The sequence below is a fragment of the Crocodylus siamensis genome, chromosome 10, assembly GCF_052110815.1.
Source record: "Crocodylus siamensis isolate JL-2025a chromosome 10, ASM5211081v1, whole genome shotgun sequence".
In the NCBI taxonomy this organism is placed as follows: domain Eukaryota; kingdom Metazoa; phylum Chordata; order Crocodylia; family Crocodylidae; genus Crocodylus; species Crocodylus siamensis.
In genome coordinates, this window is record NC_143404.1 from 39,508,813 (window position 1) to 39,534,198 (window position 25,386).

A 25,386-nucleotide genomic window follows, 5' to 3' on the forward strand; every position below is an offset into this window, starting at 1 on the left:
TCAGCCAATTTTTTTAGCCATCCAACTGTTCAGGCATCAATGCCACAGTCACTTAATTTATTGATGAGGATGGGGTGAGAGAGAGTGTCAAAGGCCTTCTAAAAGTCTAGAAAGACTACGTCCACAGCGACACCATCATCCAAGGATTTAGTTGGTCATAAAAGGCAATCAGGTTGGTCAGGCAGGACCTGCCTTTGATGAACCTGTGCTGGTTGCCCCGAGCATGATCTCCGCTGCTGGTCCCCCACAGATGTGCTCCTTAATGATTCTCTCCAAGATCTTCCCGAGCACTGAGGTGAGGCTTACAAACCTACAGTTACCTGGGTCCTCCTTTCTCCCCTTCTTGAAAATTGGGACCACATTAGCCAGTTTCCAATCCCCCGGCATCTGGCCAGATGACCATGAATGCTCATACAGCCGGGCCAAGGGTACCACGATGACCCCTGCCGCTGCCTCAACACCCTTGGGTGGAGGGCATCTGTACCTGCAGATTTAAAAATGTCCAGCCCTTCCAGAAGATCCCTAACTACATCTGTACTGACTGAAGGCCTGACAGAGCTATCCCCAAGATTGTCCCTACCTCTGGTAGGTAGGATATCCTGGCCCCTGTTCAAGAAAACAGAGGCAAAGAAGCTGTTAAAAACATCAGCTTTCTTGTCTGGCGTAGCCACAATATTACCGTATGCATCTTGCGGGGGCCCTACATTGCCTGGTGCCCTCTTCTTGCTCCCAATGTACTTGAAAAAGGACTTTTTGTTGTCCTTAATCGTGGACACTAGCCTGAGTTCCATCTCTGCCTTGGCCTTCCTAATAGCCCTCCTACACTCACGGGCCGAGGAGGAGTACTCCTCCTTGGTGATTGCTCCTCCCTTACACTGGTTATTCGCCCCCCTTTTAGTCTTTAGGCATTCCTGAATGCCCTTACTGAGCCAAGGGGGTTTCTGAGTGCTTCTACCCTGCTTGCTTCTCTCAGGGACTGTTATCCTTTGGGCCTGGAGGATCGCCCCCTTAAGGTATGACCATCCTTCATGGACTCCCATCTCCTCTACCTTCTGGGCCATGAGTTCCTCCCCCACTAGTCTCCTAAGCTCATTGAAGTTGGCCCTTCTGAAGTCAAGGACTTTAGCCTTGGTGTGAGCCCTTGATGCCCTGCATCGGATAATGAAATTCAGCAGGTGATGATCGCTATTGCCCAGGTGGTCAAGGACCTACAGTCCCCTTACCAGGTCATCCCCCGTGGCAGAACCAGGTCCCTTTTTCTTCTATAGAGTTAGCCCAGGCCAAAATTCTTGACTATATACAATGTATTGTATTCCAGACATTTATATATAACACTCTTAAAATGGATACAGGTACAGAAATAGATACAAATATACATATAAAGGTCCATTAGAACAAGGAGGACATTCAGGTGAGTACCCATGCTCCAGGCCCAGAACAGGAGTGGATCCCATGACAGTCAACCCGGCATGTCTGTACCACAAGTGGGTTAACCAATAAAGACACCCTGACAGAGCCCATTATATAGAATTAACATACCCAACTTTATATATCACATTTATGACTATAACCAAACCAACAATAGCAATAGATACAAAATATGAAGCATAACTGTACCAGATATTAGGCGCACTTTATCTGGGTTCCAACCAACTTGGTCCTTCAAGTGGGCTAGGGTCTTCTCCTCCTATGCACCCTTGGGTGTCCCACAGAAACCTCTTCAGTGTGTATTTGGGGTAACCTCCCCTCCTACCCCAGGGAGTGGGGGGGGGTATGGGGCCTTCCCCCCACCCACTCCTCTCAAGGTTCCTTGCCCAGGAGCACCTCCCTTGTGGGACCCAAGTTCTCGGTAACTCACGGTCCTTCCATGGGGGGTCAGTGATCTGGCCTCTGGGTCCCCTGCACCGTCTCAGGCCTCCTGGAGCCATCAGCTTCAAGCTGGGGCCCTTCCCTTCAGGACTTGTGCACCCAGAGAGCTCCTATGGAAGTTGAGCCCTTACTGGCTCTGGTTCCCTAGCCTCACACCGGGGGTTTTTCCCCTTCCGGGCCCTGCTCTGGGCACCGGGGCTCTTTTAGTTTAATGCTGAGCAACACTGTGGGGCTCTGGCTACTTGGCCTAGAAACAGGGCTAACTTGATCAGCCTTGAGCTGATCTCAAGGTCAGCTCTCTATGTGCCAACCTGCACGCTTTGTGGGGCCCAAGCAGCCTCAAGCTGCTCCTAGGGCTGGCTCTCCATGCATCAATCCATGCACTGCCCCACCTGGCTGCTTGCCAGGTTCACAGGCTCACGCTGCCTCGAGTGGCTCCCAGAGCCTGAGCACCATGTGCTGATCTGTGTACCACTGAGCCTCAGGCAGGGTCCCAATGATGGTTTTATCCAGAACTCCTCTCTCTTTGCTGTCCCTCACCGTGTCTGCCTCGTGTGGCTCACACCACTCCTTTTATTCCCTCAGGGGGCTTCACCCCCCGAAGTTCAGTGGACCAGTTGGGTCTGGGAACTTCTCACCTCATCCCAAGGGGTGGTGCCAGATCCTCCCAACTCTTCCCCAATTGGTGGATGGGCTCCACCAATTGGAATTAAGAATTCTCAGTCTGGGACATGGCGGGGCTCGAGCAGGTAAATTCACCACATGTATTATTAGCATAGTCAGTTAGGGTTTCTTCATTTTTTTTTCTTTTGTTCTTTGTCTGCATATATATACATATACTTTTATTAATGTTTGGAATTTCTCCAGTACATTGGCTGGAGTAAAGTCTATGGAATTCAACTTACCTCTCCAGGGATGAATGATGGGCACTCAAGAGTGTCATATCCCTCATAGATGCTCAGTGATCCACTCCATAGCCAAGAAGATATATATGATTAAAAAGGCTCATTTCAAACTTTTTCTTCTGGAGTGCTCAGTGAGAGTGTTCTGAGACCCCAAATAAAACGGGTAATGAAGACTAATGAGTCTTTCTCTATCAGTGTTTTTGTGAGCTAACTCTGAGCTGCCAGGCTCATACTTCAAAGAAACCTTCATCTACAAGTAAAGCAGCTCACTCACCCTTTATCCAGTTGTCTGAAAGGGGTAGAAAAGAGCACTTTGTTTTAATAGTGATTGTATTTCCCAGGTTGCTACCCCTACAACTTCAAAAGAGGAAACAGATCTCTTCAGACTATTAAGTTAATGGGGAGTTCCAATCTGAATGGAGGCTTCTGACAAACTGATAAAACTAGGTCTCCAGGCATATCAGGCAATGGTCTTCATTTTATCTGACCTCTCAGTACTGAAATCAGGGTGTATGGCACCAATGGCACTGACACACTTGGTGCTAACTACTTCAGTACAGGTGCTTTTGCCTCCAACTTTCTTGGCATCAAAGTTATTTTCAAAACTAATAGATGTTATAGTGACTTCACAGTTTATGTCAACATTGCTTCAGCTGCAAGGGTTATTGTGCAACACCAGCTACCAGTATGGTTATGGTATTAATCAGCTCCGCTGATTGGGGAGGCCCAAGATCTCTTTTGGACTCTTGTTAGGATGTCCCTACCATTAGAGGAGATGTATTCTTTTTTCCTTCTCTTCTGAGCACACTAGGAAGGTATCTCTCACCTGTATCCTTGTTCCTATGTGTATCCCTCTTGCTGATTTGACAAATGATCTATGAGTTATCAATAGAGGCACAGATCTGTGGGATCAGAAGAGGAATATTTATGTTGCTATCCAATGACCCCTAACTACTGTATTGTGCAATTTTGGGCCTACTTGTACTTTTGGTATTTTAAACTGATGAGGAAGCCTCCTTCAATAGTCCTCTTAGATCTTCTTCTTTCAGAAAAATTTTAGAGTTGCTCAAAATACAGCTGTGCACAAGAAGTCAAGCAAAGTCTTGGACTGTGCTGGGGATAACTTTTTGACATGGACAGTAGATAAGCCAACTAGGGAAGAAGCTTTTCTTGACTTGCTGTTCATAAACAGGGAGGAATTGTTTGAGAATGCGAAGGTGGAAGGTACTTTGGGTGACAGTTCAAGAGCCTAATGGGAGGAAGGACAAAGAGCAGGAAAATAAAAATACTGGGTGTGCATCTACACATGCACTTGATCCAAGATTAGTTTACTTGCAAGTAAACTACTTGTGAGTAAATGCTCCCAGACAGGTATCAATACATGTTTGGATTTGGCTGTAGATTTGCTGCTTTTAGCACCAAACTGGTACCACTTCCTGCAACCCTGCAATGGGCTTCTGCTGCCATTCAGGGGAGCTCCAGGCTCTAAAAGCAGCTGCCAGCAGCCATCAGCCCTCATAAAAAGGTAGCCCTGGCACTTCCCTGGCCAGGAGCAGTATGCACAGTGCAGGGGCAGCACACAGCAACTCTCCTCACCACTTCTGCTTTCCTGTGCTATGGCTGTTCCAACCCCTGCCCCTGCCAGTGACGGCTAGTGCCGTGGGCTCCTGCTGGCCACCATGCTGGCCCTATGGTTGTTTGGGTTGGCTCCCCCATGTGTAGCAACCGCCTGCCCAGTTGCAGTGCGCTGTCCCAGGGCCATCGCTTCCATGCAGCTGCTGCCTGGACTTCACCCAGCTGGAGGTTCACTCTGTGGTTCTGCAGGCCATTGTGGACCACTGTGGTATCTTTGCATATGTGAGTGCCAGCTAGGCAGGCAGTGCCCACAACATCCACATGTTTCGTAACTCTTCCCTGCCAAGCCTGGTGCAGAGCAGCTGCTTCATGGCAGGGGTGCCAGATCTGCATCTGGGTGCTGTGGTGGTCTCACCCCTCCTCATCAGGTTCTCCACCTACCTGCTCCTGCCCTGGATAATGTGACCCTACAGTAGCCAGGTGGACCCCTGTCAGGCCCACATCAACCATTGCCTGGGCCAGACCCATATCCTGGTGGAGTGCACCTTCAGCTGCCTCAAGGGATGCTGATACACCCTTACCACCCTCCTCAAGTTCACTGAGGACAGGCTCCCCCGGGCCATTGTTGCAGCCTGCATGCTACATAACATCTGCAAGGCCTGGGCAGAGCTGTTCTTCAAGACCTGGGCAGAGGATGTGTGGCGGGTGGAGTCCACCTGGCAAAGAGAATACCACCTGTGTGGCGGGTGGAGTCCACCTGGCAAAGAGAATACCACCTGTGTGGCAGCAACAGTGGCAGCCCCCCCGCCAGCTGAGGCTCCAGCTGAGTTGCACACCCACCACCTGGGGTCAGGGCACCAGGTATGAGGAGCACTGGATGACCACCTCCTCCTCTTGCACTTCCAGCTGTATCTTGCCTGGACCACCCCCCCAATCCAGCCACACACACTGTAGATGCAGGTCACAATATCAAGGTTTTATTTCCCTCACATCAATCAAATTTCCCCTCCCTCTCTTGCCCCTCCTTCCCCCCTACCACAACAAAGCCCCTCCACCATACACCCCAGCCAACAACAATAACCCTCTTCCCTATGCAGACTATGTACAAAGTGCTTTCTGTACTGTCCCAGGGCCAGGGGCTGTGGGGTGGGAGGCCAAGGAGGCAGAGCCCAGGGACAGGTGGCCAGCACCCTGGTCTCTGGCTGTTCCCTGGTGCATATGCCATGGTGAGCCCAGCGGGCAGGGGCTCACTCAAGGGTGAAGACAGCCAGTGGTCCTCTGGTGTGAGCGGCTCCTCCTCCGAGAGCTGGCGTCTGGGGTTAGCAGGGCATACAGTCCTGGCCTTGCTACAGACAGCTCTGGCTCTGTGCCTGCATGGAGCCAGGACAAGAGGTGAGCCTGGGCCCAAGCTGGTGGGGGAGGAGGGGGGTGCTGGGTGGCAGGGGACCTGGGGAAGAGGCTCCTGCCAGCTGGAGGCAATGCAGGACCATAGGGGGGCCTGCTTCTGGGTGGCAGGTGGGGCTAGGGTTGGGGGCTGGGCAGTGGGCAGCATGAAGGAGACAGCCAGGGCCAGAATGGTGTCCAGTCCCCAGCTGTCATCATCCATGTCCTGCACTTCCCTGTATTTCCACAGAGCCTGCACCCACTTGTGCTCCGTGGTCAGGAGCTGCACCTGAAACTCTATCTGTCTGGCCCTGCGCTTCCTTGTGCTGGTCCCACATGTCCTCATGCACCATGTCCTCCACCCACCAGGCCCATGCATCCACCAGCCCTAGCAGAGATCAACAAGAATGATTAGGGATTTGTGAAGCAAGACTTATAGGGAAAGGCTGGAAGATTTAGGGTTTATTTAATCTGAAGAAGTGAATACTTGATTTGATTTCATGACATTCTTCAAATGTAGGATGGAGATGGGCTTTTCCTCTGTGGCCATAGGGGACAGGACTTGAAGAAACAGCCTCAAGCTGCATTAGAGAAAATTTAGGTTGGAAATTAGGAGGAACTTTCTGCCTAAAAGGGTGGTCAGGCATTGGAGCAAGCAGCCTAGACAAACTGTAGACTCTTGAACCTTGGAAATTTTCAAGAGCAGGTTGGACTGGCACTTGGCTGGGATAGTTAAGTCAGGAACAATTCTATCTTGATCAGGGGGCTGGACTTGATGACCTTGCAATGTCCTTTTCAGCTGTATTTTCCTATGATCCCAAGAGAAATCCAGTGCAAAGGCTTCTATTGTATGTTCCTGTGACAGGAGTGCCTCTTCTGGAGTCTGTCTATTGGTGACCCCGCCCTCCTGTTATGGTCCAACCACCTGCCTTCTCTCCTGCCATGCCTTGATCCTAATTAATGGATGTTAATTAGAAGGAGGCTGCCCATTTATTGCCCCCATGCCAGGGGGCACTATCTGCAGCTCCTTTTCCTCCCCTACACCGCAGCCCAAGCCTCGCAGATGATACTGACGTGGTTTGATTTGGGCCTTGCTGTAATTTGGCCCTCCCCTTGTCCTCCCTGGGCTTTCCACAGCCCTATCTCACTCCATCTCACCCTGCACCTTCCTGGTGCTCGGGCTCTCCACAGCCCTGTCTGGCACTGCGCCTTCACTGGCGCTTGGGCTCTCCATGGTCCTGTCTCACATTGTGCCTCACTGGTGCTCACCACCCCCTCTCTCTGGGGCTTCTCACCGCCCCCTCTCTCTGGGGCTGGGGTTCTCATGCTGCTGAGGGTCCCCTATGAGGCCTCCTCCATCCCCTAATAGCATCACCCAAACCACCAGTAAAAAGCAAACACAAAACACAAGCTCCTGGCCTACAACAAAAATCCAAGCCACCCAGCTAAAACGTCATTCAATCCCTACCAGGGAATACTCCATCCCATAACACCATCAGTCGCTACTCATGCAATCAGTCCTCTCCCCTTTGCTTGCTCTAGTAGAGCTCCCTTCCCCCTTGGCTACCAGCAGGGAACTGCCCTCTTGGCCTCAGGCCTGGGATTTATGTGGGAGCCAGACCCTGCCCCTTCCGGTCAGCTGACCTTAACCGGTTGTCCCAGCAACCAGCACCTGGGTTCCTGCCTCTGCTCTGAGAGTAGCAGGCACCTTAGTGTGCTGCTACACTTCCAAAGGAATAACAGAGAGAGAAAGTAAGAACACCTGCAAATGGAAGAACATTTGTTATCAACAGTAGTCTTTTTTTCCTCATCAGAGAAAATAATATCTTCTACTTTAATTCAGTCTGATAATGTCAAAATTTCCATTAACTTCTGCATCACATAGCAGTAAAAATCCCTTTGGAGACAGTGCAGGAGAAATTGAAGATAATCTTCTGGACATTAAGCACTTCTCTGTGTTCGGTCATACAATTAGTAGGGGCCTATTGGAACCAGGAAGAAAATGATGGCCGACACCCTAGGAATTCCTGGGCAGAATCAGTCCACCAAGCCCCTAGAGTGCATGCCTGGTTTTACCCACTTACTGAAACATGCCCCTGGGATCTCAAAGGATGTTTCTGTGTCAGTAGGGAAAGATGAGGTTTCTCTGCTTACTGGAAGCATCCCTGGGATCTCTGAGGATGAATCTGGGTAAGCAGGTGGCTCTGTCTTCCCCTATACCACATCCCATGCCTCATAGGTGTCACTATACTGTCACACTCCTGTTGGGGCTTTGGATTTCTCAGCCTCCACCCCTTTTCTCTAGCTGAGCCTTCTAGCCTGGGCCCAGTGTATTGGACCTTGCTTCTAGGCACCAGCTCTAGTCTTGCCCTTTTAGGCATTGAACCCCTGGCCCCTGCCTTTGTCCCTCTCAGGGCTCTGGTTTCTGCAGCCCCACACTCTGCTCTGCTCTGGGCTCTTGTCATTCTCTCTGCTGTAAGCCTGCCCCCAGCAGGGCTCAAGGCAACTACATTCCCCTTGGACACTAATGGGACCTCCAGGAACCTTGTCACAGTCCTGACCTCAAACCACCAGAATGAACTATAACCAAAAGATAAGCCCCCTGGCTATCACACAAACTCTCCTTCTGGAACCACCAACATCAACAGAACGGGGAAGCAGCACACTGCTATTTAAAAAGGAAAACCTTCTCCTTCCACCTTAAGGCAGGCAGACAAACACTTGTGGCAGTCCTCATTAAGTATCCACATAAATCCCAGCAACTGGATATTCATAGATTGTAAGGCCAGAAGGGATCTCAGAAGACCCCGCACCAAGCGGGAAAAATAACTGGGGGTTAGGTGACCCCAGCAAGGTGACTGTCTAGTCACCTCTAGTTGAGTTTATATATAACCATAAACTCTCTGAGGCTCACTGGTAATCTCAAGGCAGTTCAGTAGTCTGCCAGGCACTTTGCAGCTTTCCTAATCGGGGCTTTTCCCCCTCCAGCTGCTAGGGCCAGACTGCTTCCATGTTGGCACTCTGGAGCTGCATCCCTCCTGCTGCAATGATGTTCCTTCAGCAGCCTCTAGGATCTTACTGCCAGCTCCACTCAGGGCTTATATTAATAGATTCATAGATTCATTGATGTTTGGATCAGAAGGGACCTTAGCAGATCATTAAGCCTGACCCCCTGCCTTGGGCAGGAAAGAGCACTGAGGTCAGATGACGCCAGCCAGGTGTATGTCTAGCCTCCTCTTAAGGTAGGGGGGAGCACCACCTCCCTTGGAAGCCCATTCCAGATTCTGGCAACCCTTACCGTAAAGAAGTTTTTCCTGATGTCTAACTTAAATTTGCTCTCGGTCAGTTCATGGCCATTGTTCCTAGTTATTCCAAGGGGTGCCCTGGTAAACAGAGCATCTCCTATTTCTTGCTTCCCCCCACACCCTACCCCCCGATAAATTAGTAGGCAGCCACAAAATCACCTCTCAGCCTTCTCTTGTGGAGGCTGAATAGATCCAGGGCCTTCAATCTCTCCTTGTAGGGCTTTGCCTGCAGGCCCCTAACCATACGAGTGGCCCTCCTCTGAACCCTCTCTAGGTTGTCCACATCCCTCTTGAAGTGCAGCACCCAAAACTGGACACAATACTCCAACTGTCTAAGCCCTTGCTGTTGCCCTGGGTACATAATTGGTTCATCAATGTCATCCTAGTTCTGTGAAAGGGACAGGGGATATCAGAGGCAGAGAGACTTGAATTGTCCCAGGAACATGTGGGATGTGTTGAGTTGTGTGGGAATGCATGGGGGGGACGTGGTTCTGTGCATGGGGAAGGAGGCAGAGGCACCATGGCTCAACCTACCCTAGGTGTGCCAGGGATTGGTAAAGGTACAAGAAATAGCTTCTCTGTCCCCTGCAGAGTTCTGGGTCACCCTAGTTCTGTGTAGAGGGTGCAGGGAGCATATCCAGCAGGGTCCAGAACATCTGGGACAGGTCAAGCTATGCAAGAATGCCTCCCTCCCCTTGCACAAGTAGGCAGTGACCCAATCATGGGAACTAGTGATGGAGGAGGCATTCCTCCATGCCTTGACCCATTCTGAGTTGAGTTGCATGGGCTGAGCTGTGCAGGAATGCCCTTTGCCCCTTGCACAGATTGGGGTCACCCTGGATCTATGCACGGGGCATGGGGACAAAGGTGCAAATAGACCCTGGACCCTCTGAGAGTGTTGAAGCAGTAAGCAGCAGCAGGGTCCTTGCAGGGCTCCCTGACAGGACACTGGTGGGTGGCCACTGGGGAGCCAATGATCCAAGGGGTGCTCTGGTAAACAGAGCATCTCCTATTCCTTGCTTCCCCACACTTTCCCCTTGGAGCAGGGAAGGGAGAACAGATGACTGTAAGATACTGGGAGGGGAAGAGGGAGGGCTGTTCCTCAAGACCCAGAAAGAAGTGTAAAGCTATCAAGGCAGTGCTATAAAACTTACTGGAAGAGCTTTCTTATTGCTCTCATTTTTTTTCATAAAAGAGCTGGTTTTCTTCTGTGAAAAACCTTTTGAATCCCTTATGCTATCTTTTCCATAGTAGTGTAAGAAGATTACAACATGATGTGGGACAGATTTCCTTCTAGCAGACCCAACCAAGGATGATTGTTCACAAGCACACCCAGGAATAATCTAATCCATCCACCTAGGAGCTTCACTCCTACTTAAGTTCTCTTTTTAATACAAAGCAGTGCTGGGAAGCACATAAACTCCACCTAATTCCTCTCATTTCTTAGGAATGATCTATTAGATATAGTTGAGACCAACTTTTTCCCAATAGCCTACGGTCAAGATTATGTGCCCAGCAAAAGGAGGGCTCTACCAATCTGCCACAGATATTTTTTAACCAATTATTGTCTAATGTACAAGGCACAAACAGGGACCAGGATCAATGATTTTCCCCTGCCATTGGTATTTTGTATTTGCAAGCTTAAATTATTTTCTGCTCAGTTTATTGGCTTTTATGAACCAAATTCATAGGTACCTATCTGTCCTCATGCATTTTATCCAGAGTCTGGGTGCAAGTCTTAGGGCAGTAAATTCTACAGGACTGCTATATTTTTTTAAATTGTGTACCCTGGTTCAATGGCAAAATGAAAGGTAACAATTAGAAATAAACAAGGTAAATGGAAGTAAAAATCAATTAAAAAGGGGGAAATGGATAGCAATTACTATAAATTAGTGGTTATGAAGTGTAGAATATTGGTAAGAGACGTTAAAAGCATCAGGCAAAAATCCATTGTCAGTAAAGGAAGAGGAGCTTTTTCATGTATATCAGGAGCAAAGGAAATCCTAGCAATGGTACATACCAATTAGTAAATAGAGACTGTTAAACTGTTAATAATGGTACAAACAAGGTTGACATGTTCAACACATATTTGTGTTCTATATTTGGAAAGAAGAAGGATAATATGTCTGAATGGTGAAGTACTTTCCAGTCCATTTGCAATGGAAGAATATGCTAAGTAATATAAATTTGGGTTCTTAAATAGCCTAGACTACTGATTGTAAACTTATGGGCAAAAGGTGAGCACCAGTTGCTAGGCATACTCTGATGGTACTTAATGTTTTTAAGTAAATACACCTGGATAACTGATTAACAAATTAAGAACTGACTGACAATTAAAAAACTCAAACACCCATCAGTGGGGAGCCTTCATCAAATGATGTGTCTCTAAGTGGCGTTCCACAGGGATTGATCCTATGCCCAGTACTCCTCACCAGTAATCTGAAAGTAAACATAAAATCATGGTGATAACATTTTTGCAGGACACAAAGTTTGGTGGACTAATAAACAATGATAAGAACACAGAAATCATAGGCAGCAGCCTAGATTGCTTGGTAAATTGGGCCCATCCAAAAATATGCATTTTAATACATTAATATGTAAAATGGACATGAAGTATGGACATGCATAGGTGCTGAGGTGCAAAATAGTGCTAATAGAAGAGACAGGGCATCAAGTAAGCCTGGGGACCTTCTTTACAGGGATACTGCCAGCTGGTCTAGTGAGAGGTGATTAGGTATGGAGGGTGTGGGGACTTTAGTATTAGATGTTGTGTCATTTCATGAGTTGTTATGTAAGAAGACATTTGTGGGAGGTGTTTCTGAGGTGAGAAATGGTGTTGCTTGGGAGAAGTGAGCTGATCATGTCTGTCAGGGAGCATGGCCTCTAAAGTTATTTATTTATTTGTGTCAGTCAATAAGGCTCTGGTGCTGAAAAATGATGGCATCAATCAAGTGAATTTGTAAGGTGAGAAATATGAGTTGGAGAGAGTGTATCAGGGTGTGAAATGATGTCAGCTGTGGAACAGACTTCTGAGCTAAAGGATGATGTCATTCAGAAGTGGGAAGAAGTCTCTGAAGTGAGGTGGAGCAGAGGAAAGCTGTTAGGTGAGACATGGTTTCTGACAGTGATATAAAGAACTATGAGGTACGAGATGAGACAATCTGGGAAGCTCTGAAGCAAAAGACAGTGCTAGAGGGTTTCCTGAGAGAGAGATAGAAGAGAGTCACTTGAAGTGAAGACTGGTATCATTTGGGTGTGTGGTTTGAGGTAAATTATTAGGTCAATTATGTGGACATGAATGGGGTGGATCTGACATTGGAATGGATGCTGATAGGAGAAATGGCAATGGTGAGGGGTCACTGTGAAATGAAAGACATTTCAGTTAGATGGGAAAAGCATGGATTCCTTGTCCCTAAGCATCTATCACAGTAGTCATGTTTTGTGATCGTTCTTCAGTGGGTGATTGATTTAACTGATTCTCTGTTTTCTCTTTGTTACAGTTACCTCATCGCCGAGTGACATTCTCTGCAGCCAATCAGGCACAGGACTTGCAGGACCCCTCCCAACATAGTTATTATGACAGTGGGCTAGAGGAATCGGAGACACCCAGCAGCAAATCATCATCAGGGCCTCGCATTGGGCCTCTGGCTCTGCCTGAAGATCACTATGAGCGCACCACACCTGATGGTAGTATTGGGGAGATGGAGCACCCTGAAAATGGTAAGAGCCAGTGTCAACTCCTTTCTATAGATCCTTTTGGTGCAGCTGTTTCCCAGATACCCAAATCTAAGTCCTGTGGAACAGAGTGGGGAGGTTTGTAGCTGTGTTGGGTCAGACTAAGGCAAGGTAAAGCAGAGAGAAGAGATGGAAAAAGGTTTTGAAGGCAAGTGACTGCCAAGGATGTGGGAGGTTTCAACAAAGGCACAGAAAGGCTAGGGACAGAAGATACACATAAACTGGTATAAGTGAACAGAAACTGGTTCAAATCTATAACACAATAGAAGTTCAGTGCACATAAACTGCTTTCAAAATGGCCAAAACTGGTTTAAGATAAACCTGGATGGATGTAGTATCAGATTTAGCTGATTTAGGTTAAAACAGTCTGTAGAACTTCTGTCCCAGATCCCCTCCAGTTTCAAGTTAATTCACAGTCCCCCAGCATCACAGGATACTTTGCATCTCCCTGGCAACTGCCCCGCCCCCCAAACCTCAGGGTGTGTGAGGGGGCTAGCTGTGACCCAAGCTTTCTACTCCACCCAAGTAGGGATGAATGCTCTAGTGCTCCTCAGCTTCTGTCTTGGGCCACTGCAGGCATGTGGCTGCATTTACAGCATCAAAAGTGAATGTCTGTTCACTTGCTTATCAATTCAGTCTATGCAGCTTTGACTAACTTGAGAAGATTGTATCAATTCAGCCTTGGGCTTTTTGATTGTCTGTACTTAGTCAAAGTAGACAGACAAAACACGGTGGCAATGAGGAGAGAGGATTCAAGAGCACAACTGGGACTGGAAGGAAAGGGGCCAGAAGACTCTACTTTACGATAGCAACAGAACATCCAGAGGAAAATCAGAAGGGAGGTCAGGATGACAGTTTGTGGAGGAACTTTTAGATAAATATGATCTTTAGTGGTCTGGAACTAAAACTAGGGAAGTATCCAGATTAGTATGTATTGAAGTATTTAAGTGCTCTAACCAGATTCCAAATTCTTGCCTGGATCCAAAGGGGCAATTTGAATGGAAATTGGAGCTGAGGGGTCTGGGATCTTATGTAATCCTCAGTATATAGGTGGGCATTGGCACAATGAGTCAGAGAGGGAAGGGAAATTAGTGATATAAAATGTGGGATGATAAGCAACATGAGAAAAATGATGTAGGGCAGAATGATTATGGTAAATCCAAAAGCAGCAGGGTCTCTAATGCGGGCTTAGGTCTCCATTTTAGTTTGTTTTTCATTGCGGCCTAGCTTTTCTTTATGGCCTTGCTGAAGTTGTACTTTCCCATTTCTACTACAAGAGATTTGTTTCTTTGCCCCTTCCACTGCCAGTGATCAGTTTAGCTGTCTCCTTCTCAATTAGCCATCTCCACAATCTATCTATACCATTCATCCTAAATTGCTTCCTCCCACCCAGGCTGTGTCTATGTGCCAAACATCTGCTCTTCTCTGTCTGCTGTCTTCTGAGTTCTCATGCATGGGAGCAGTCTAGAATGATGCTCTCAAGTGGTTTTCAGAGGAGCCTTTTTTGAGGAGAGAAAGAAAGCAAAGTGTTCTTCTAAATGTTCTCCCTAATGGTGGGAGAGTTGAAAATAGCAAAACAGATAATTTATGTCTGGTAGGGCCTATAACTGAGCCTGTGACCTGTGCCTGTGAGTGAATTCAGTTAGCCTATAGCCTAGAGTGCAGGGTTGATTCCCTCTTGGATGTCTCCCCTAGGGAATACTCCTGGTGAAAGTGGTATTCTGTGATGATAAGAATTAGCAGAACCACTCCTCATGGCTCCTTGACAGTTCCCAGGATGGAAGAAATTATAACTGCATCATACTACAGTTATTCCAAGCTGTTGGATGGGCCCACGCCACTCGGTTGCTGGAATGAATCAAAGGAATGCTTATAACTGAAGTAGCCCCAGAATTCAGGAGATACTAAGGTGATATGAAGGTCCCCTTTCTCACTTTTTGTAAATATTATGTAGACCATTTCTCCCTAGGATAAAAATGTTCATCCTGAAAGGAGAGGTAAAGAACAGAAGGCCTGGGGCTAGGTTGTTTTTTGGGGTCTTTCCCATATTTTCTGTCAATGCATTCTACTGAGAACTGAGTGATTGAAAGCCAGTATTGGGGCATTCACTTTGAGTAATGCCACTCACAGTTTCAGGTACCTGAGTATGAGTCCCTGGAATATCCCTATGCTTTAATCCTGTACAACTCCTGTAATTAATCTTATCCAAGTTGGTTTCAGTTTCAATCAGTTTGTCAACATGGTGCTGGAGAAAGACCTCTTGATGGCCTGGCAGGAGGAACATGCTTGGGAGTTTGTAGGTCTTACTGTGTTGCTGCTTTTTCATATATTTAGTTTTTCAAAAAAGGAGTTAACTGTGTAAACTGGGTACACCCAAGGGTGTGCCTTATTCTCAATTGGATGGGATGGGTAGGCAGGAGGGGGTGCTGTGAGAGGGATGCCAGAATTCCAAGCAGATCCCTCTTTCCTCTGTAGAGTTAGCCCAGGCCCAAAGTTCTTAACTATATACAATTTATTGAGTTATAATATACATAATCATAAAACTAAATATAGACCTATTTACACAGTGAACATTAACCAATAGCCAAGGTCAAACCCTAAATAATGTTATTTACCCATCACAATAAAACAATTTCAGCAGCATCAACACAATACAACATCACAATACAACATTTTATTACATAATATAAGGCGCAGACAGGAACAATCTTAATAACACCTATTCCATAATATAGTCCCTGACCCATGGCAAAAGATAGTCCTCCTTCCAATGGGGTCCCTTGGAGGTGGGGGTGTCCAGGAAGCACCAGAGGCCCCTCCCCTTAGGGCCTTGATTAGGCAGGGGGCTGCTCCCTCAGCCCCTTCTCTGGGTTTGCCTGTCCCCAAACAACTTTCCCTTGTGGGACCCAAGGGCCCAATAACTCATGCTGTCTCAGGTGGCAGTGGTTAGGTAGCAGCTCAGTGGGGTCTCCTCTGCTGAAGCACCTCTTCAGGCCTCTCCTGCACCATTGGGTTCCTCCCTACCCTGTGCCCTGCTGTGGGCACTGAGGGCTCAGCTCCTCTCAACTGCTGCACCACTGCTGCTGGCTTCTGGGTGCTGGGCCTCATGCTGTAGCACTGCTATTTCCCCATGCCCTGACTTCAGCACCCAGGGCTCTTTTAGCACAGGCCAGGCCCTTCAGGCTCTGGCCATCCATCCTCACACCAGGTGGCTAACCCAAGCAGGCTCTGCTGCTCCCTGGCTCCCAAGGCTCAGGCCTGTGCATCACCCTGTGCACTGTGGGACCTGGCCACTTGCCAGTAGATGGGACCTGAGCCATCTTACTGCAGCCCCAAGGCCCTTGCCCTGTGCGCTGCCCCATGCACCATAGTTTCATAGTTTCTAGGGTCGGAAGGGACCTGAGCAGATCATCTAGTCCGACCTCCTGCCATGGCAGGAAAGAATACTGGGGGTCAAATGACCCCAGCAAGGTGTTCATCTAACCTCCTCTTAAACGCCCCCAGGGTAGGGGCCAGCACCACTTCTCTTGGAAGCTGGTTGCAGACCCTAGCCGCCCTGACTGTGAAGTACTGCTTCCTGATATCTAACCTAAACCTACCCTCTGCCAGCTTGTGACCATTATTCCTGGTCACTCCTGGCGGTGCTCAGGGGAACAGTGACTCCCCCAATGCCTGCTGATCCCCCCTGACTAGTTTATAACAGGCCACAAGATCCCCCCTCAGCCTTCTCTTTTGGAGGCTGAACAGGTTCAGGTCCCGTAGCCTCTCCTCATAGGGCCTGCCCTGTTGTCCCCTGATCATATGAGTGGCCCTCCTCTGGACCCTCTCCATGCTGTCGACATCCCTCTTGAAGTGCGGCGCCCAGAACTGGATGCAATACTCCAGCTGCGGCCTGACCAGTGCCGCATAGAGGGGGAGGATCACCTCCTTGGACCTGCTCGAGATGCATCTGTGGATGCATGCCAAGGTGTGGGTGGCCTTCCTGACTGCCTCTCCACACTGCCGGCCCATGTTCATCTTGGAGTCAGTGATGACCCCCAGATCCCTTTCCACCTCCGTGCTGACAAGAGGGGAGTTGCCTAACCTGTAGGTATGGTGCCAGTTGTTCCTCCCGAGGTGCATCACCTTGCACTTGTCTGTGTTGAAACCCATCCTATTCTCGTCCGCCCACCCTTGTAACCTGTCTAGGTCTGATATGTACATGGCTTTATGTGGCCCGCTGGCCCTGCTGGGGTTGCAGGCTTGAGCTGCCGCTTGTGGCACCAAACCATGCACTGTGATGGGCCCGAGTAGTCTCACACTGCTCCCAGGTCTGGGTCTCCACACACCATCCCTGTATGCCATCAGCAGCCCAAGTGGTCTTGCACCACTCTCAAGGCTGCTCCTCCAGTGGCAGCTTTAGGAGCCTTGGACCTATTGCGTGCCAGGGGAGACCTCCCCAGCTTTTCTTGGCTCTGCTCTTCTTGAGTCCCTTACCACATCTGCCCCTCACAGCTCCTTTTATATGCTCCAGGGCTCCACCCCTTAAGCCTTCTGGACCTGACACTTTACAGTCTTCAATCAGGTCTGCAAGAGCTCTTCTCCACCTCCTCTAAAGAAAGGGGTGTGACTCTATTTCAATTGCTGCCTCCTGATTGGTGGATGGGCTCCACCAATCAAAACAGCATGATATCAAGCCTGGGACTCAACCCAAGCTCTTAAAGGTGAGCCTACTACAACTGCAAGGAGTGAGTTAGGCCCAAGCAAGAGCAGGGGCATTTGAGTAATGCCACTCACGTCCTGAAGCACTTGATCATGAGTCACCAGAATTTTTCAAATAACAATCCCTGCCTAAAAAAGCAGCAGCTTCCTCTCTTCTTCCTCCCCCCATAACGAGACACCTTCATTCATAGCCAAGGATAGCATCCAGGCACAAACACATAAAGCCATGTACATATCATGGAAACATGTATGAGAGGGTTAAGGAGATAATGAGAGCATCAGCAAGAGATGTTTACTGTGGAGTTGTCTAATTAGCTCCGGAGTAAACATATTGTGTCTATACTTGCAGTGCTGTTAGGCAGCAGGAAACTAATAAACTCTGCTACAGGGTATCATCCCGCAGCATACTTTACTTCACAGCAAAGCGTGTGTAGATGCTGACCCAGGAGTAAATTGCTCCTGGTCAGCCCAGCCAGCAGGGGGCCACACTCCTGTCTGGTGCCTAGCCACCTGGCTCAGCAGCTGTAGGAGCCTCATGATACAGCCAGCTCCTCCACTGCTTGATGCAACCATCCACTGCCTGGGCCTGACCCCTGTCATGCCTCCTGCCAGTCTAGGGTGGCTCCACTGCCTCTACCAGCTGGAGCCTGGGCTGACGTCCATGCCCCCTGCCAGCCCAGGGCTGGCACTCAGATAGCTGTGGCTGGAGCCTGGAGCTCCCCTCTGGCTGCTGCAGGGGGGTAGAACAGGGCAGGAGCAACCCTGGCCTAAACTGCTCCTCCCTAACTCAGTTTGCTCTTGTCCTGGGCACACATGTAGATTCTGTGCCTGGGAGTAGTTTATAGGTATTAATTGCTTGTGTAGATGCGCCTAGGGAGCTCTATATTTTCACCTTGTAACATGGCAGCCATTGGTCAATCAGGCTGGACTGACTCCAGCAGCTGCTGGCATACATGCAAACCTACTATAGAGCAATGGGGATGACTGGTCAGGGCTCTGAGAAATCTACTAGAATAAAGCTGTTTTTTTGTGTTCTTCAAATTATGTAGCAAAGAATATTAACTAGGGGATGATAGTTAATATAATGATTATGATTCTCTGAGTGGTCTATTAAAAGATGCTGGAATGAAGCAAGATGCTCTATAGGTTGAGAATCACTGGTTATGCTTTGGGCCCTGAGAAAATCACAGTTTTGTGGACCACTTGGAAACTGCGAAATTCACCCTGTACTGCAATTTTTAAGGGTTGTGAGCATAGGTGGTAGAAGACTGGAGCTAATGGGCCTTAGCCTCTTCAAATATGGGGCAGTGCAGAGGGCCACAGTGCAGCTCGGGTGTGGGGTCTGAGTGGCTGCAGCAGAGATGGGGAATGGGGGGAAAAGAGGGACAGGGAGCACACGCACACAGACACAGAGCCTGCACACAGCCAGGATTGCAGCCAGATGGCATACAGCACTGCCCACCACAGCAGATAAGCCAGCTTTTGGGGCAGTGGGGTGCAGAGCCCAGAATGCAGAGGGCAGCCTGCCTCCACCCCATGCACAGAGCTGGGGGGCACAGGCCCCCCTGGGCTTCTCCCAAGGTAATTGCAATGGTGGGAGCACCCCCGCACCACTGGACCAGCTTCCCAGGCTCCATATATCTCACAACCCACCCCAGGGCCCCACTCACCCCAGTTAATGCCCCACCCTTATGCTCCTTCCCCTTCCCTGACTAACCTGCTGTGGTAGGCAGTGCTCAGCACACCTTCTGGCTGCAATCATGGCTGTGTGCAGGCTCCGTGTCTGTCTGTGTGTGCCCCTCCCCCCCTCACTGCAGCTGCCCAGAGCCCATGCTGAGGCTGCCTTGTGGTCCTCAGTGTTGCCCTGTGTTTGAGGGGATTAGTCCCGGCCTTCTGCTGTCTATGGCTGTATGCGTGCCTGCCACATGTACACAGGTAAAGTATCTTTTTTCACAAAACATTCATGGAACTACCAGGAACCATTTGCCAAGATCAATGGCAGTTCCATGAATATTCCATGAAAAAAGTTACTTTACTCATGCACATGCCACTCATTTTTTACAATAAATCCATGATTCTCTCAGGGCCGTAGTTATACTGGATCATTTTATCAGAAATTTTTCTGCCATTTTTTGCCTCCTCTTCATGCCTACATGAATCCCAAGGTAGAAAAGAACTTTGCTTCACTAAGGACATTTGTAGCCTCCCTACAAGGGTAAGAGACTAAACATCACAGGTAGTATTTTCATACAGCAGTTTACAGATTTGGACAGACCTATTCTTTTTTCATTGCTACTACAGTGGAGTGACAGAGGAATTGCTGCTTGGCTGAATGCTCCAATATCCATCACGGTTCTGCCCTACTTCTTGGGAATTAGCTGGAGGATCTTCTGATGAACCTGATATATTAGGGTGAGCTCCATTAGGGATTATATAATTTACAACAGTAGTATGCCTCAAACCAAGGGTTACCAGAGGGGAGAAAACATGCCTTTGCTCTAATTCCGTCAATTTTTCCATCTAGTCCTCTAGCACTACCATCCCAAGAAAGGCCACCTTAAGGGAATATGATTTTGTTTCTGTTAGGCTTGGATGTATAAGCCTTTCTTGACCTCAGAATGAGAAAATACAGCTGGAAAGATAAGTTATTAGATCCCACACAGCCTACCTCCTGGGATACTGTGGAGCATTGAAACTATTGTATGTTTTTGAGCATTTTTTTTGTTCACTTATTTGTTCATTTCTTCTACGGCAGTGGTTCCCAAACTCTGACAGATTGTGCACCACCAGTTTAAAATGATACAACCTTAAGTACCACCAGCAAATTTTTGTCATATAAAGTAATTATATCTGTTAACGTGTACCACTGACAAGTTGTCTGAGTACGACTGGTGGTACCCATACCACAAATCGGGAACCACCGTTCTACGGGAAGACAGAGTCCATGGTAGCTAAAAATCTGTCTAGTTTCCAGAAATTTCTCAATATATAGGTCTTTATAGATCACAATCAAGCATCTTCTTTAATATGTTATTTGATAAGTTAAATAGATTGGGTTCTTTAAGCTGTCACTGTGAACTGTATTTTCCAGCCTTTGCACCTTTCTTGTGGTTTTTCTTGGAATCTTTTTGAAGTTTTCAACATCTTTTATGGAGTGTGCATACCTCTAACTGTACCTTGGTACTCCAATAACAACCCTGTCAGTGCTGTGTACAGACATAAGATAACTTTTTGTATCATTTACCCATAAAAATCTCACTAGCTGTGTACATACCTGTGTATTAGCTCAGATTCTTTTGGCTAAAAAATATCTAATGAGGCTGTGCACTCATACTGCATGACCTTAACTGTCCCCCATCAAAACAGGGAGCACAGAATGGGTCCACCCATCAGTGCCACCTGTAACAAGGAGATGGAACGCCTAAAGTGTGTAGTTGCTACTTCAGGGGTGTAGGTTGTAGCTGTGTTGGTCTAAAAACATAGGCAGACAAGGTTCTTTGGGTAAATCAGATATCTTTTATTAGACCACCTCAAATAGTTGGAAAAGTTCTTCTTAGTGAGCTTTCGGGCACAAATACCCTTTGTCAGGTTAAAGAAGTGTCTGCAGATGGTCTGTGCTCTTCCTGGATGGAGTGGTAAAGCAGCCAGAGGCCAGTACCTATGCAAGAAAGTCAGTCAGTTAAAACGTGAATTGAGGTGGCCAGTAGGTCAGAGACAGAAAGGGGATAGGGGGTTCAGGGGGAGGGGGAAGGGGGAATGAATGTAGTTGTAGTCAAATGATGAGAGACAGGAGGGTGAGGTGGGGAAGGGAATGAGAATAGCTGGGAAAAAGTGGAGAGTTTACCTGGGGAGTCAGATGTTAGGCAGGTTATAATGTGTCATAAATCCAATGTCTATATTTAGTCCATGATTTTTTGTATCCAGTAGATACAAAAAAGATTTTAAAAAGTAGTTGCTTCTTCATAATTTCTTTCTTTCTTTAAATCTAATATTGTTTTGACTAGTTTTAGCTTCTTGCTGTCATTGTTACTTTATTTTTCTCCAGTCAACCTATGGGGAAGAAATGTTACTTAGTGCCTTTCCCCTACAGGAGGCACATCTACATGTGCATTAATGTGCAGTAACCAATGCTACTGCGCAGTAGCACCAACGCAAACATTTTTAGTGATGTTAATGTGCAGTAGACTAATTCTGCTGTGCACTAGCACATTACATGGCTTTTGACATGATGTACTAACGTAAACCAGAATTAGTCTCATGTAGATGTGCCCCGGTCTGATGAAACTGAATCTTTGGGTTTTAAAATCTGTCTTTCTGGGAGGCAGCTTTACTTTGAAATCATGGGCATATTAAAAAACACTTTAGTTTTGGAAAAAAACATTTTCCAGACAAATATTCAGTAATAACTACACAATCCACCGCATGTAGACACAGCCTCTGAGTGTGGTTTAGCATTTGAAGAGGCTACCTAGAGAGGTTATGGAACCTCCATCCCTGGATATGTTCAGAAGCAGGTTAGACAGACATTTTAACTGGAATGGTTTAGTCAGGGATGATCCTGCCTTGAGCAGGGGGATGGAGTAAATGAGCTCAGGGACTACAAAGAGAGAGGCTTGGACGTGCAGTATGTGGTGCTGCAGACCTGTCTGCAGTGCCACACACCACACATACAGACATTCCCTGCACTGCTACCTTGCAGTGCTGGGACTTCATAAGATCATAGACAAGTCAAGGCATGTTAAAAAGCAGGGAGGCCCATGTGGTGGCAGTGCACACAGCACAAAACCAAAGCCTGGACAGCTAGAGCCATATTTTGGCAGCTGCAGCCTTGGGAGGCTCCCAGGACCCCAGGTAAAGCTGCTGAGGCCAGCACAGTTGCTGGCCCTAGACTTCTCTACCCCACCCAAGGTAACCTGCCCTGCCAGCAGAGTGCGTGTGGCATGGGCATTCCCCAGGGACAAGTGGCAGTGGCACAAGGTGTGCTGCTGGTACTTGTCCCTGGGGAAGCAAACATCCTCACTCTTCTGGATGCAGCCTCAAGTTCCTTTCCAGCCCTACTTGCCTATGATCTTATGAAGTCCTAGCTAATATTCTAGTAACCTGAGATGTTACCACTGTGGCTCAAACCTCTTTCCTGAAGTTTGAGCACCAGGGACCTCACATCTTGGTTTAATAGGTCCAAGGCATACACATAAGCTTATTGCTTTGGAGTTTTTTTGCTTCTGGATGCACCACTTGAATGTGTGCCTGGGAACAAAAAACTCCAGAGCACGTTGCCCCAGTCTGGGCTTATAGGAGATCCAGGGGGTAAGCCTACCAGCCCAGAGCTGTCAGATCAGGCTACATGTGCTGTGAGGGGGCTGGCTGGAGCATAGAGTGCCTCAGCTTAGGGGCTGCCTGCTGGCTAGCCCCCATGTTGAGGCACCTTGCACCCCAGCCATGTGAGGCAATGTCTATGTGTGCACTGCTGCATATGAAAAAACTGCAGGAGGAGGGTAGTACTTGTATTTTACAAGACTACCTTGCTGCAGAGTTTATTAGTTTCATGTGCCCTAATAGAGGTGCATGTGTAGACACTAAGACGTTTGCTGCACAGTTAATTAGTCAACTGCTCAAGTATACAACTTGTGTAGATGTGCCCACAGTATAGTAGAAGGCATAATTATTTTAACCTTACAGACTAATCAAAGTAAAATATATGTGTATACCATGATATTTTGAGGGCTAAAGCTCGCTTTGTCACATGCTGTGAAAGGATGTGCATGAAGAAGTGTATAAGGAGAGAGGAATTTGGGGCCAAGCTTGAAAATCTTGTCAGCAACAACAAAAAAGTCACTAGAGACTGAAACTCTCTCTCCAGTGCCCCTCATGGGGCTGCACATGTAGGACCCACTGTCAATCTTCCACCTTCCAGAATGCCCCCTCAGTGGCCCAGCATGATTCACATTTGAATTTGGACACTTCATGTTGCAACCAAATGTGACACATGCCTGGACCAAGAAGCAGAAGAGTTGATGGGTGTTGTTGGAGTCAGCCTCTGTGAGCCAGGAGAGAGGAGACAAGAAAGGAGAGAGGGGCCATGCTAGAAGATGCAAACAAGCAAGCAATAAATCCAGAGGAACAGAAGGATTTACAAAAGCTAATCCAGGTAATGAGATAAAAATCCATAGTCTCTGTTAAAACCATAATTAACACAATCCAGACTGTGAATGATTTCTTGTTCCACGATTTCCTGTTCAAATTGATTTCTGCCTTGGAATAGCTATCCTCAGGTCAGTGATGGAATGTCCAGGGATTTTAAAATGTTCTGCCACAGGCCTCTGCATCTTTCTGCAGCTGATATCAGATCCATTTTCATTTTTTTTTTTTTTTTTTTCATGTTGGGATCACCTCATCTGTCCCATGTAGATAGCAGAGGGGCACTTTGAACAGGTGATGGCATATATGATGTTGGTAGGCTTGCAAGTGAATAAACTTCATATGTTATAGTCGGTGTTATTCAGCCCAGTGATTATATGGTCTGTACTGATGTTGGGGCACAACAGGTATCTGGGTCCATTGCAAGGCCTGGTGCCTCAGTGAAACTAGGAGTTAAGTAACTTGTTCCTTGAGAGATGCCATTTAAGATTTAGGGGCTTGCCTACACACCAGGACAAGTGTGCCCCCCTTGACTACTTTGAGATGGACTACTTTTCCAGGAGGTTTGAAGGTCATTAATGATGTGACTAAAGTGTTTAAACTGAGAGCAGCATGTGACAACCAGAGGGACTCTATTGTCCTTGTCCCAAGCCTGGTATTGTAGCAGGTTGGAATGAGGCTTGAGTCTGGCTTTGTTGATTTGAATGGCTACAGTTTGGGGATTGTATTGTAGTTCTAGAAATTCCTGCTCGAGATCCTTAAATCTGTTCTGATGCAGGTTGGTGGGATCAGAGCAGATATGGTTATAATGCAGAGCTTGGCTGTAGACAGTGGCTTTAGTGGTGTGCTTAGGATGAAATCTGGTGGCAAAGGTAGCTGTGGTTCACTTGATTTTTTTTTTTTTTTTTTTTCTTATATACAATGTGGTGGCAATGTGTCCACTGCAAACCTTCAAACCCTGGCTTGGCACGATCCTCCTCCTTCTGGTTCCACACTCCCCCCTCTTGCCTGTTCCGGGCTCCTCTTTATACCAGAATTGGAGTTCCCAGCCCCTCTCCTCCAGAAACAACTGGGTAAGGAGGGTTTCTGCTGGGTCCTTTGGGGCTGTTAGTCTGGGGCCACTGACCCTATGTTTAGCCCTTGTTCTTTTGTGCCCTGTGACTCTCTCTCTTTCTCACAGGGTGTCAGTGTATGAGAGATCCATGGTAACAAATATGGCATCAGCTGGAAGCTTGTCAATGAATGCCAGTTTCTTTAAGAAATCTGTGGTGTTTTTCAAATAGCTGGCAACTTCAGTGGCATACAGGAATAGTATAGAGTCTATGTAGCCAGAGACTCATTTCATGATGGTGTCAGTGTCAGACAGTGGGGTGGCCTGGGTTACCAGGTTTGTAGATCTTGAGTAATAAGTAAGGGTTGCCTGACTTGGGCTCCTAGGAGGCAGAAGCAGCAATCCTCTCCTTTGTTTCCTGAGGCTGATCCTGTAAGAGTTTATCCAGTTCTAAGAAGAAATTGGTATGTCAACACTGACTTATTAAATCCTGTTTGTTCCAATTGTCTGACAGACATATTTTTTCAGCTCTAGTACCTCCATATCTCAGTTATCAGTGTCTGATTTCTGCATTCAGGAACATCAGTGCTGTGGTGTGAAAAATGACTTCAGGCTGTGACAGTAGCCCCACCTGTACTGTACCGTCATACTTTCCCATTGGTAAACAGCCTTTTCCTCTACAGCCATCTTCAACATTGGTCGCATTTGTAATGCATGGTGATCT

The 25,386-nt window shown here is 47.6% G+C and overlaps 1 protein-coding gene across 2 annotated transcripts in view; it reads left to right on the forward strand.

Annotated features, from left to right (window-relative positions):
• PCDH1 (protocadherin 1) overlaps window positions 1–25,386 on the forward strand; it is a 219,122-nt gene that overhangs the window by 71,657 nt on the left and 122,079 nt on the right. For both annotated transcript variants that reach the window (XM_090065274.1, XM_090065275.1), the window contains exon 4: window positions 12,538–12,757. In XM_090065274.1, the coding sequence (XP_089921400.1) occupies window positions 12,538–12,757 (220 nt within the window). The remainder of the gene's footprint in view (window positions 1–12,537; window positions 12,758–25,386) is intronic.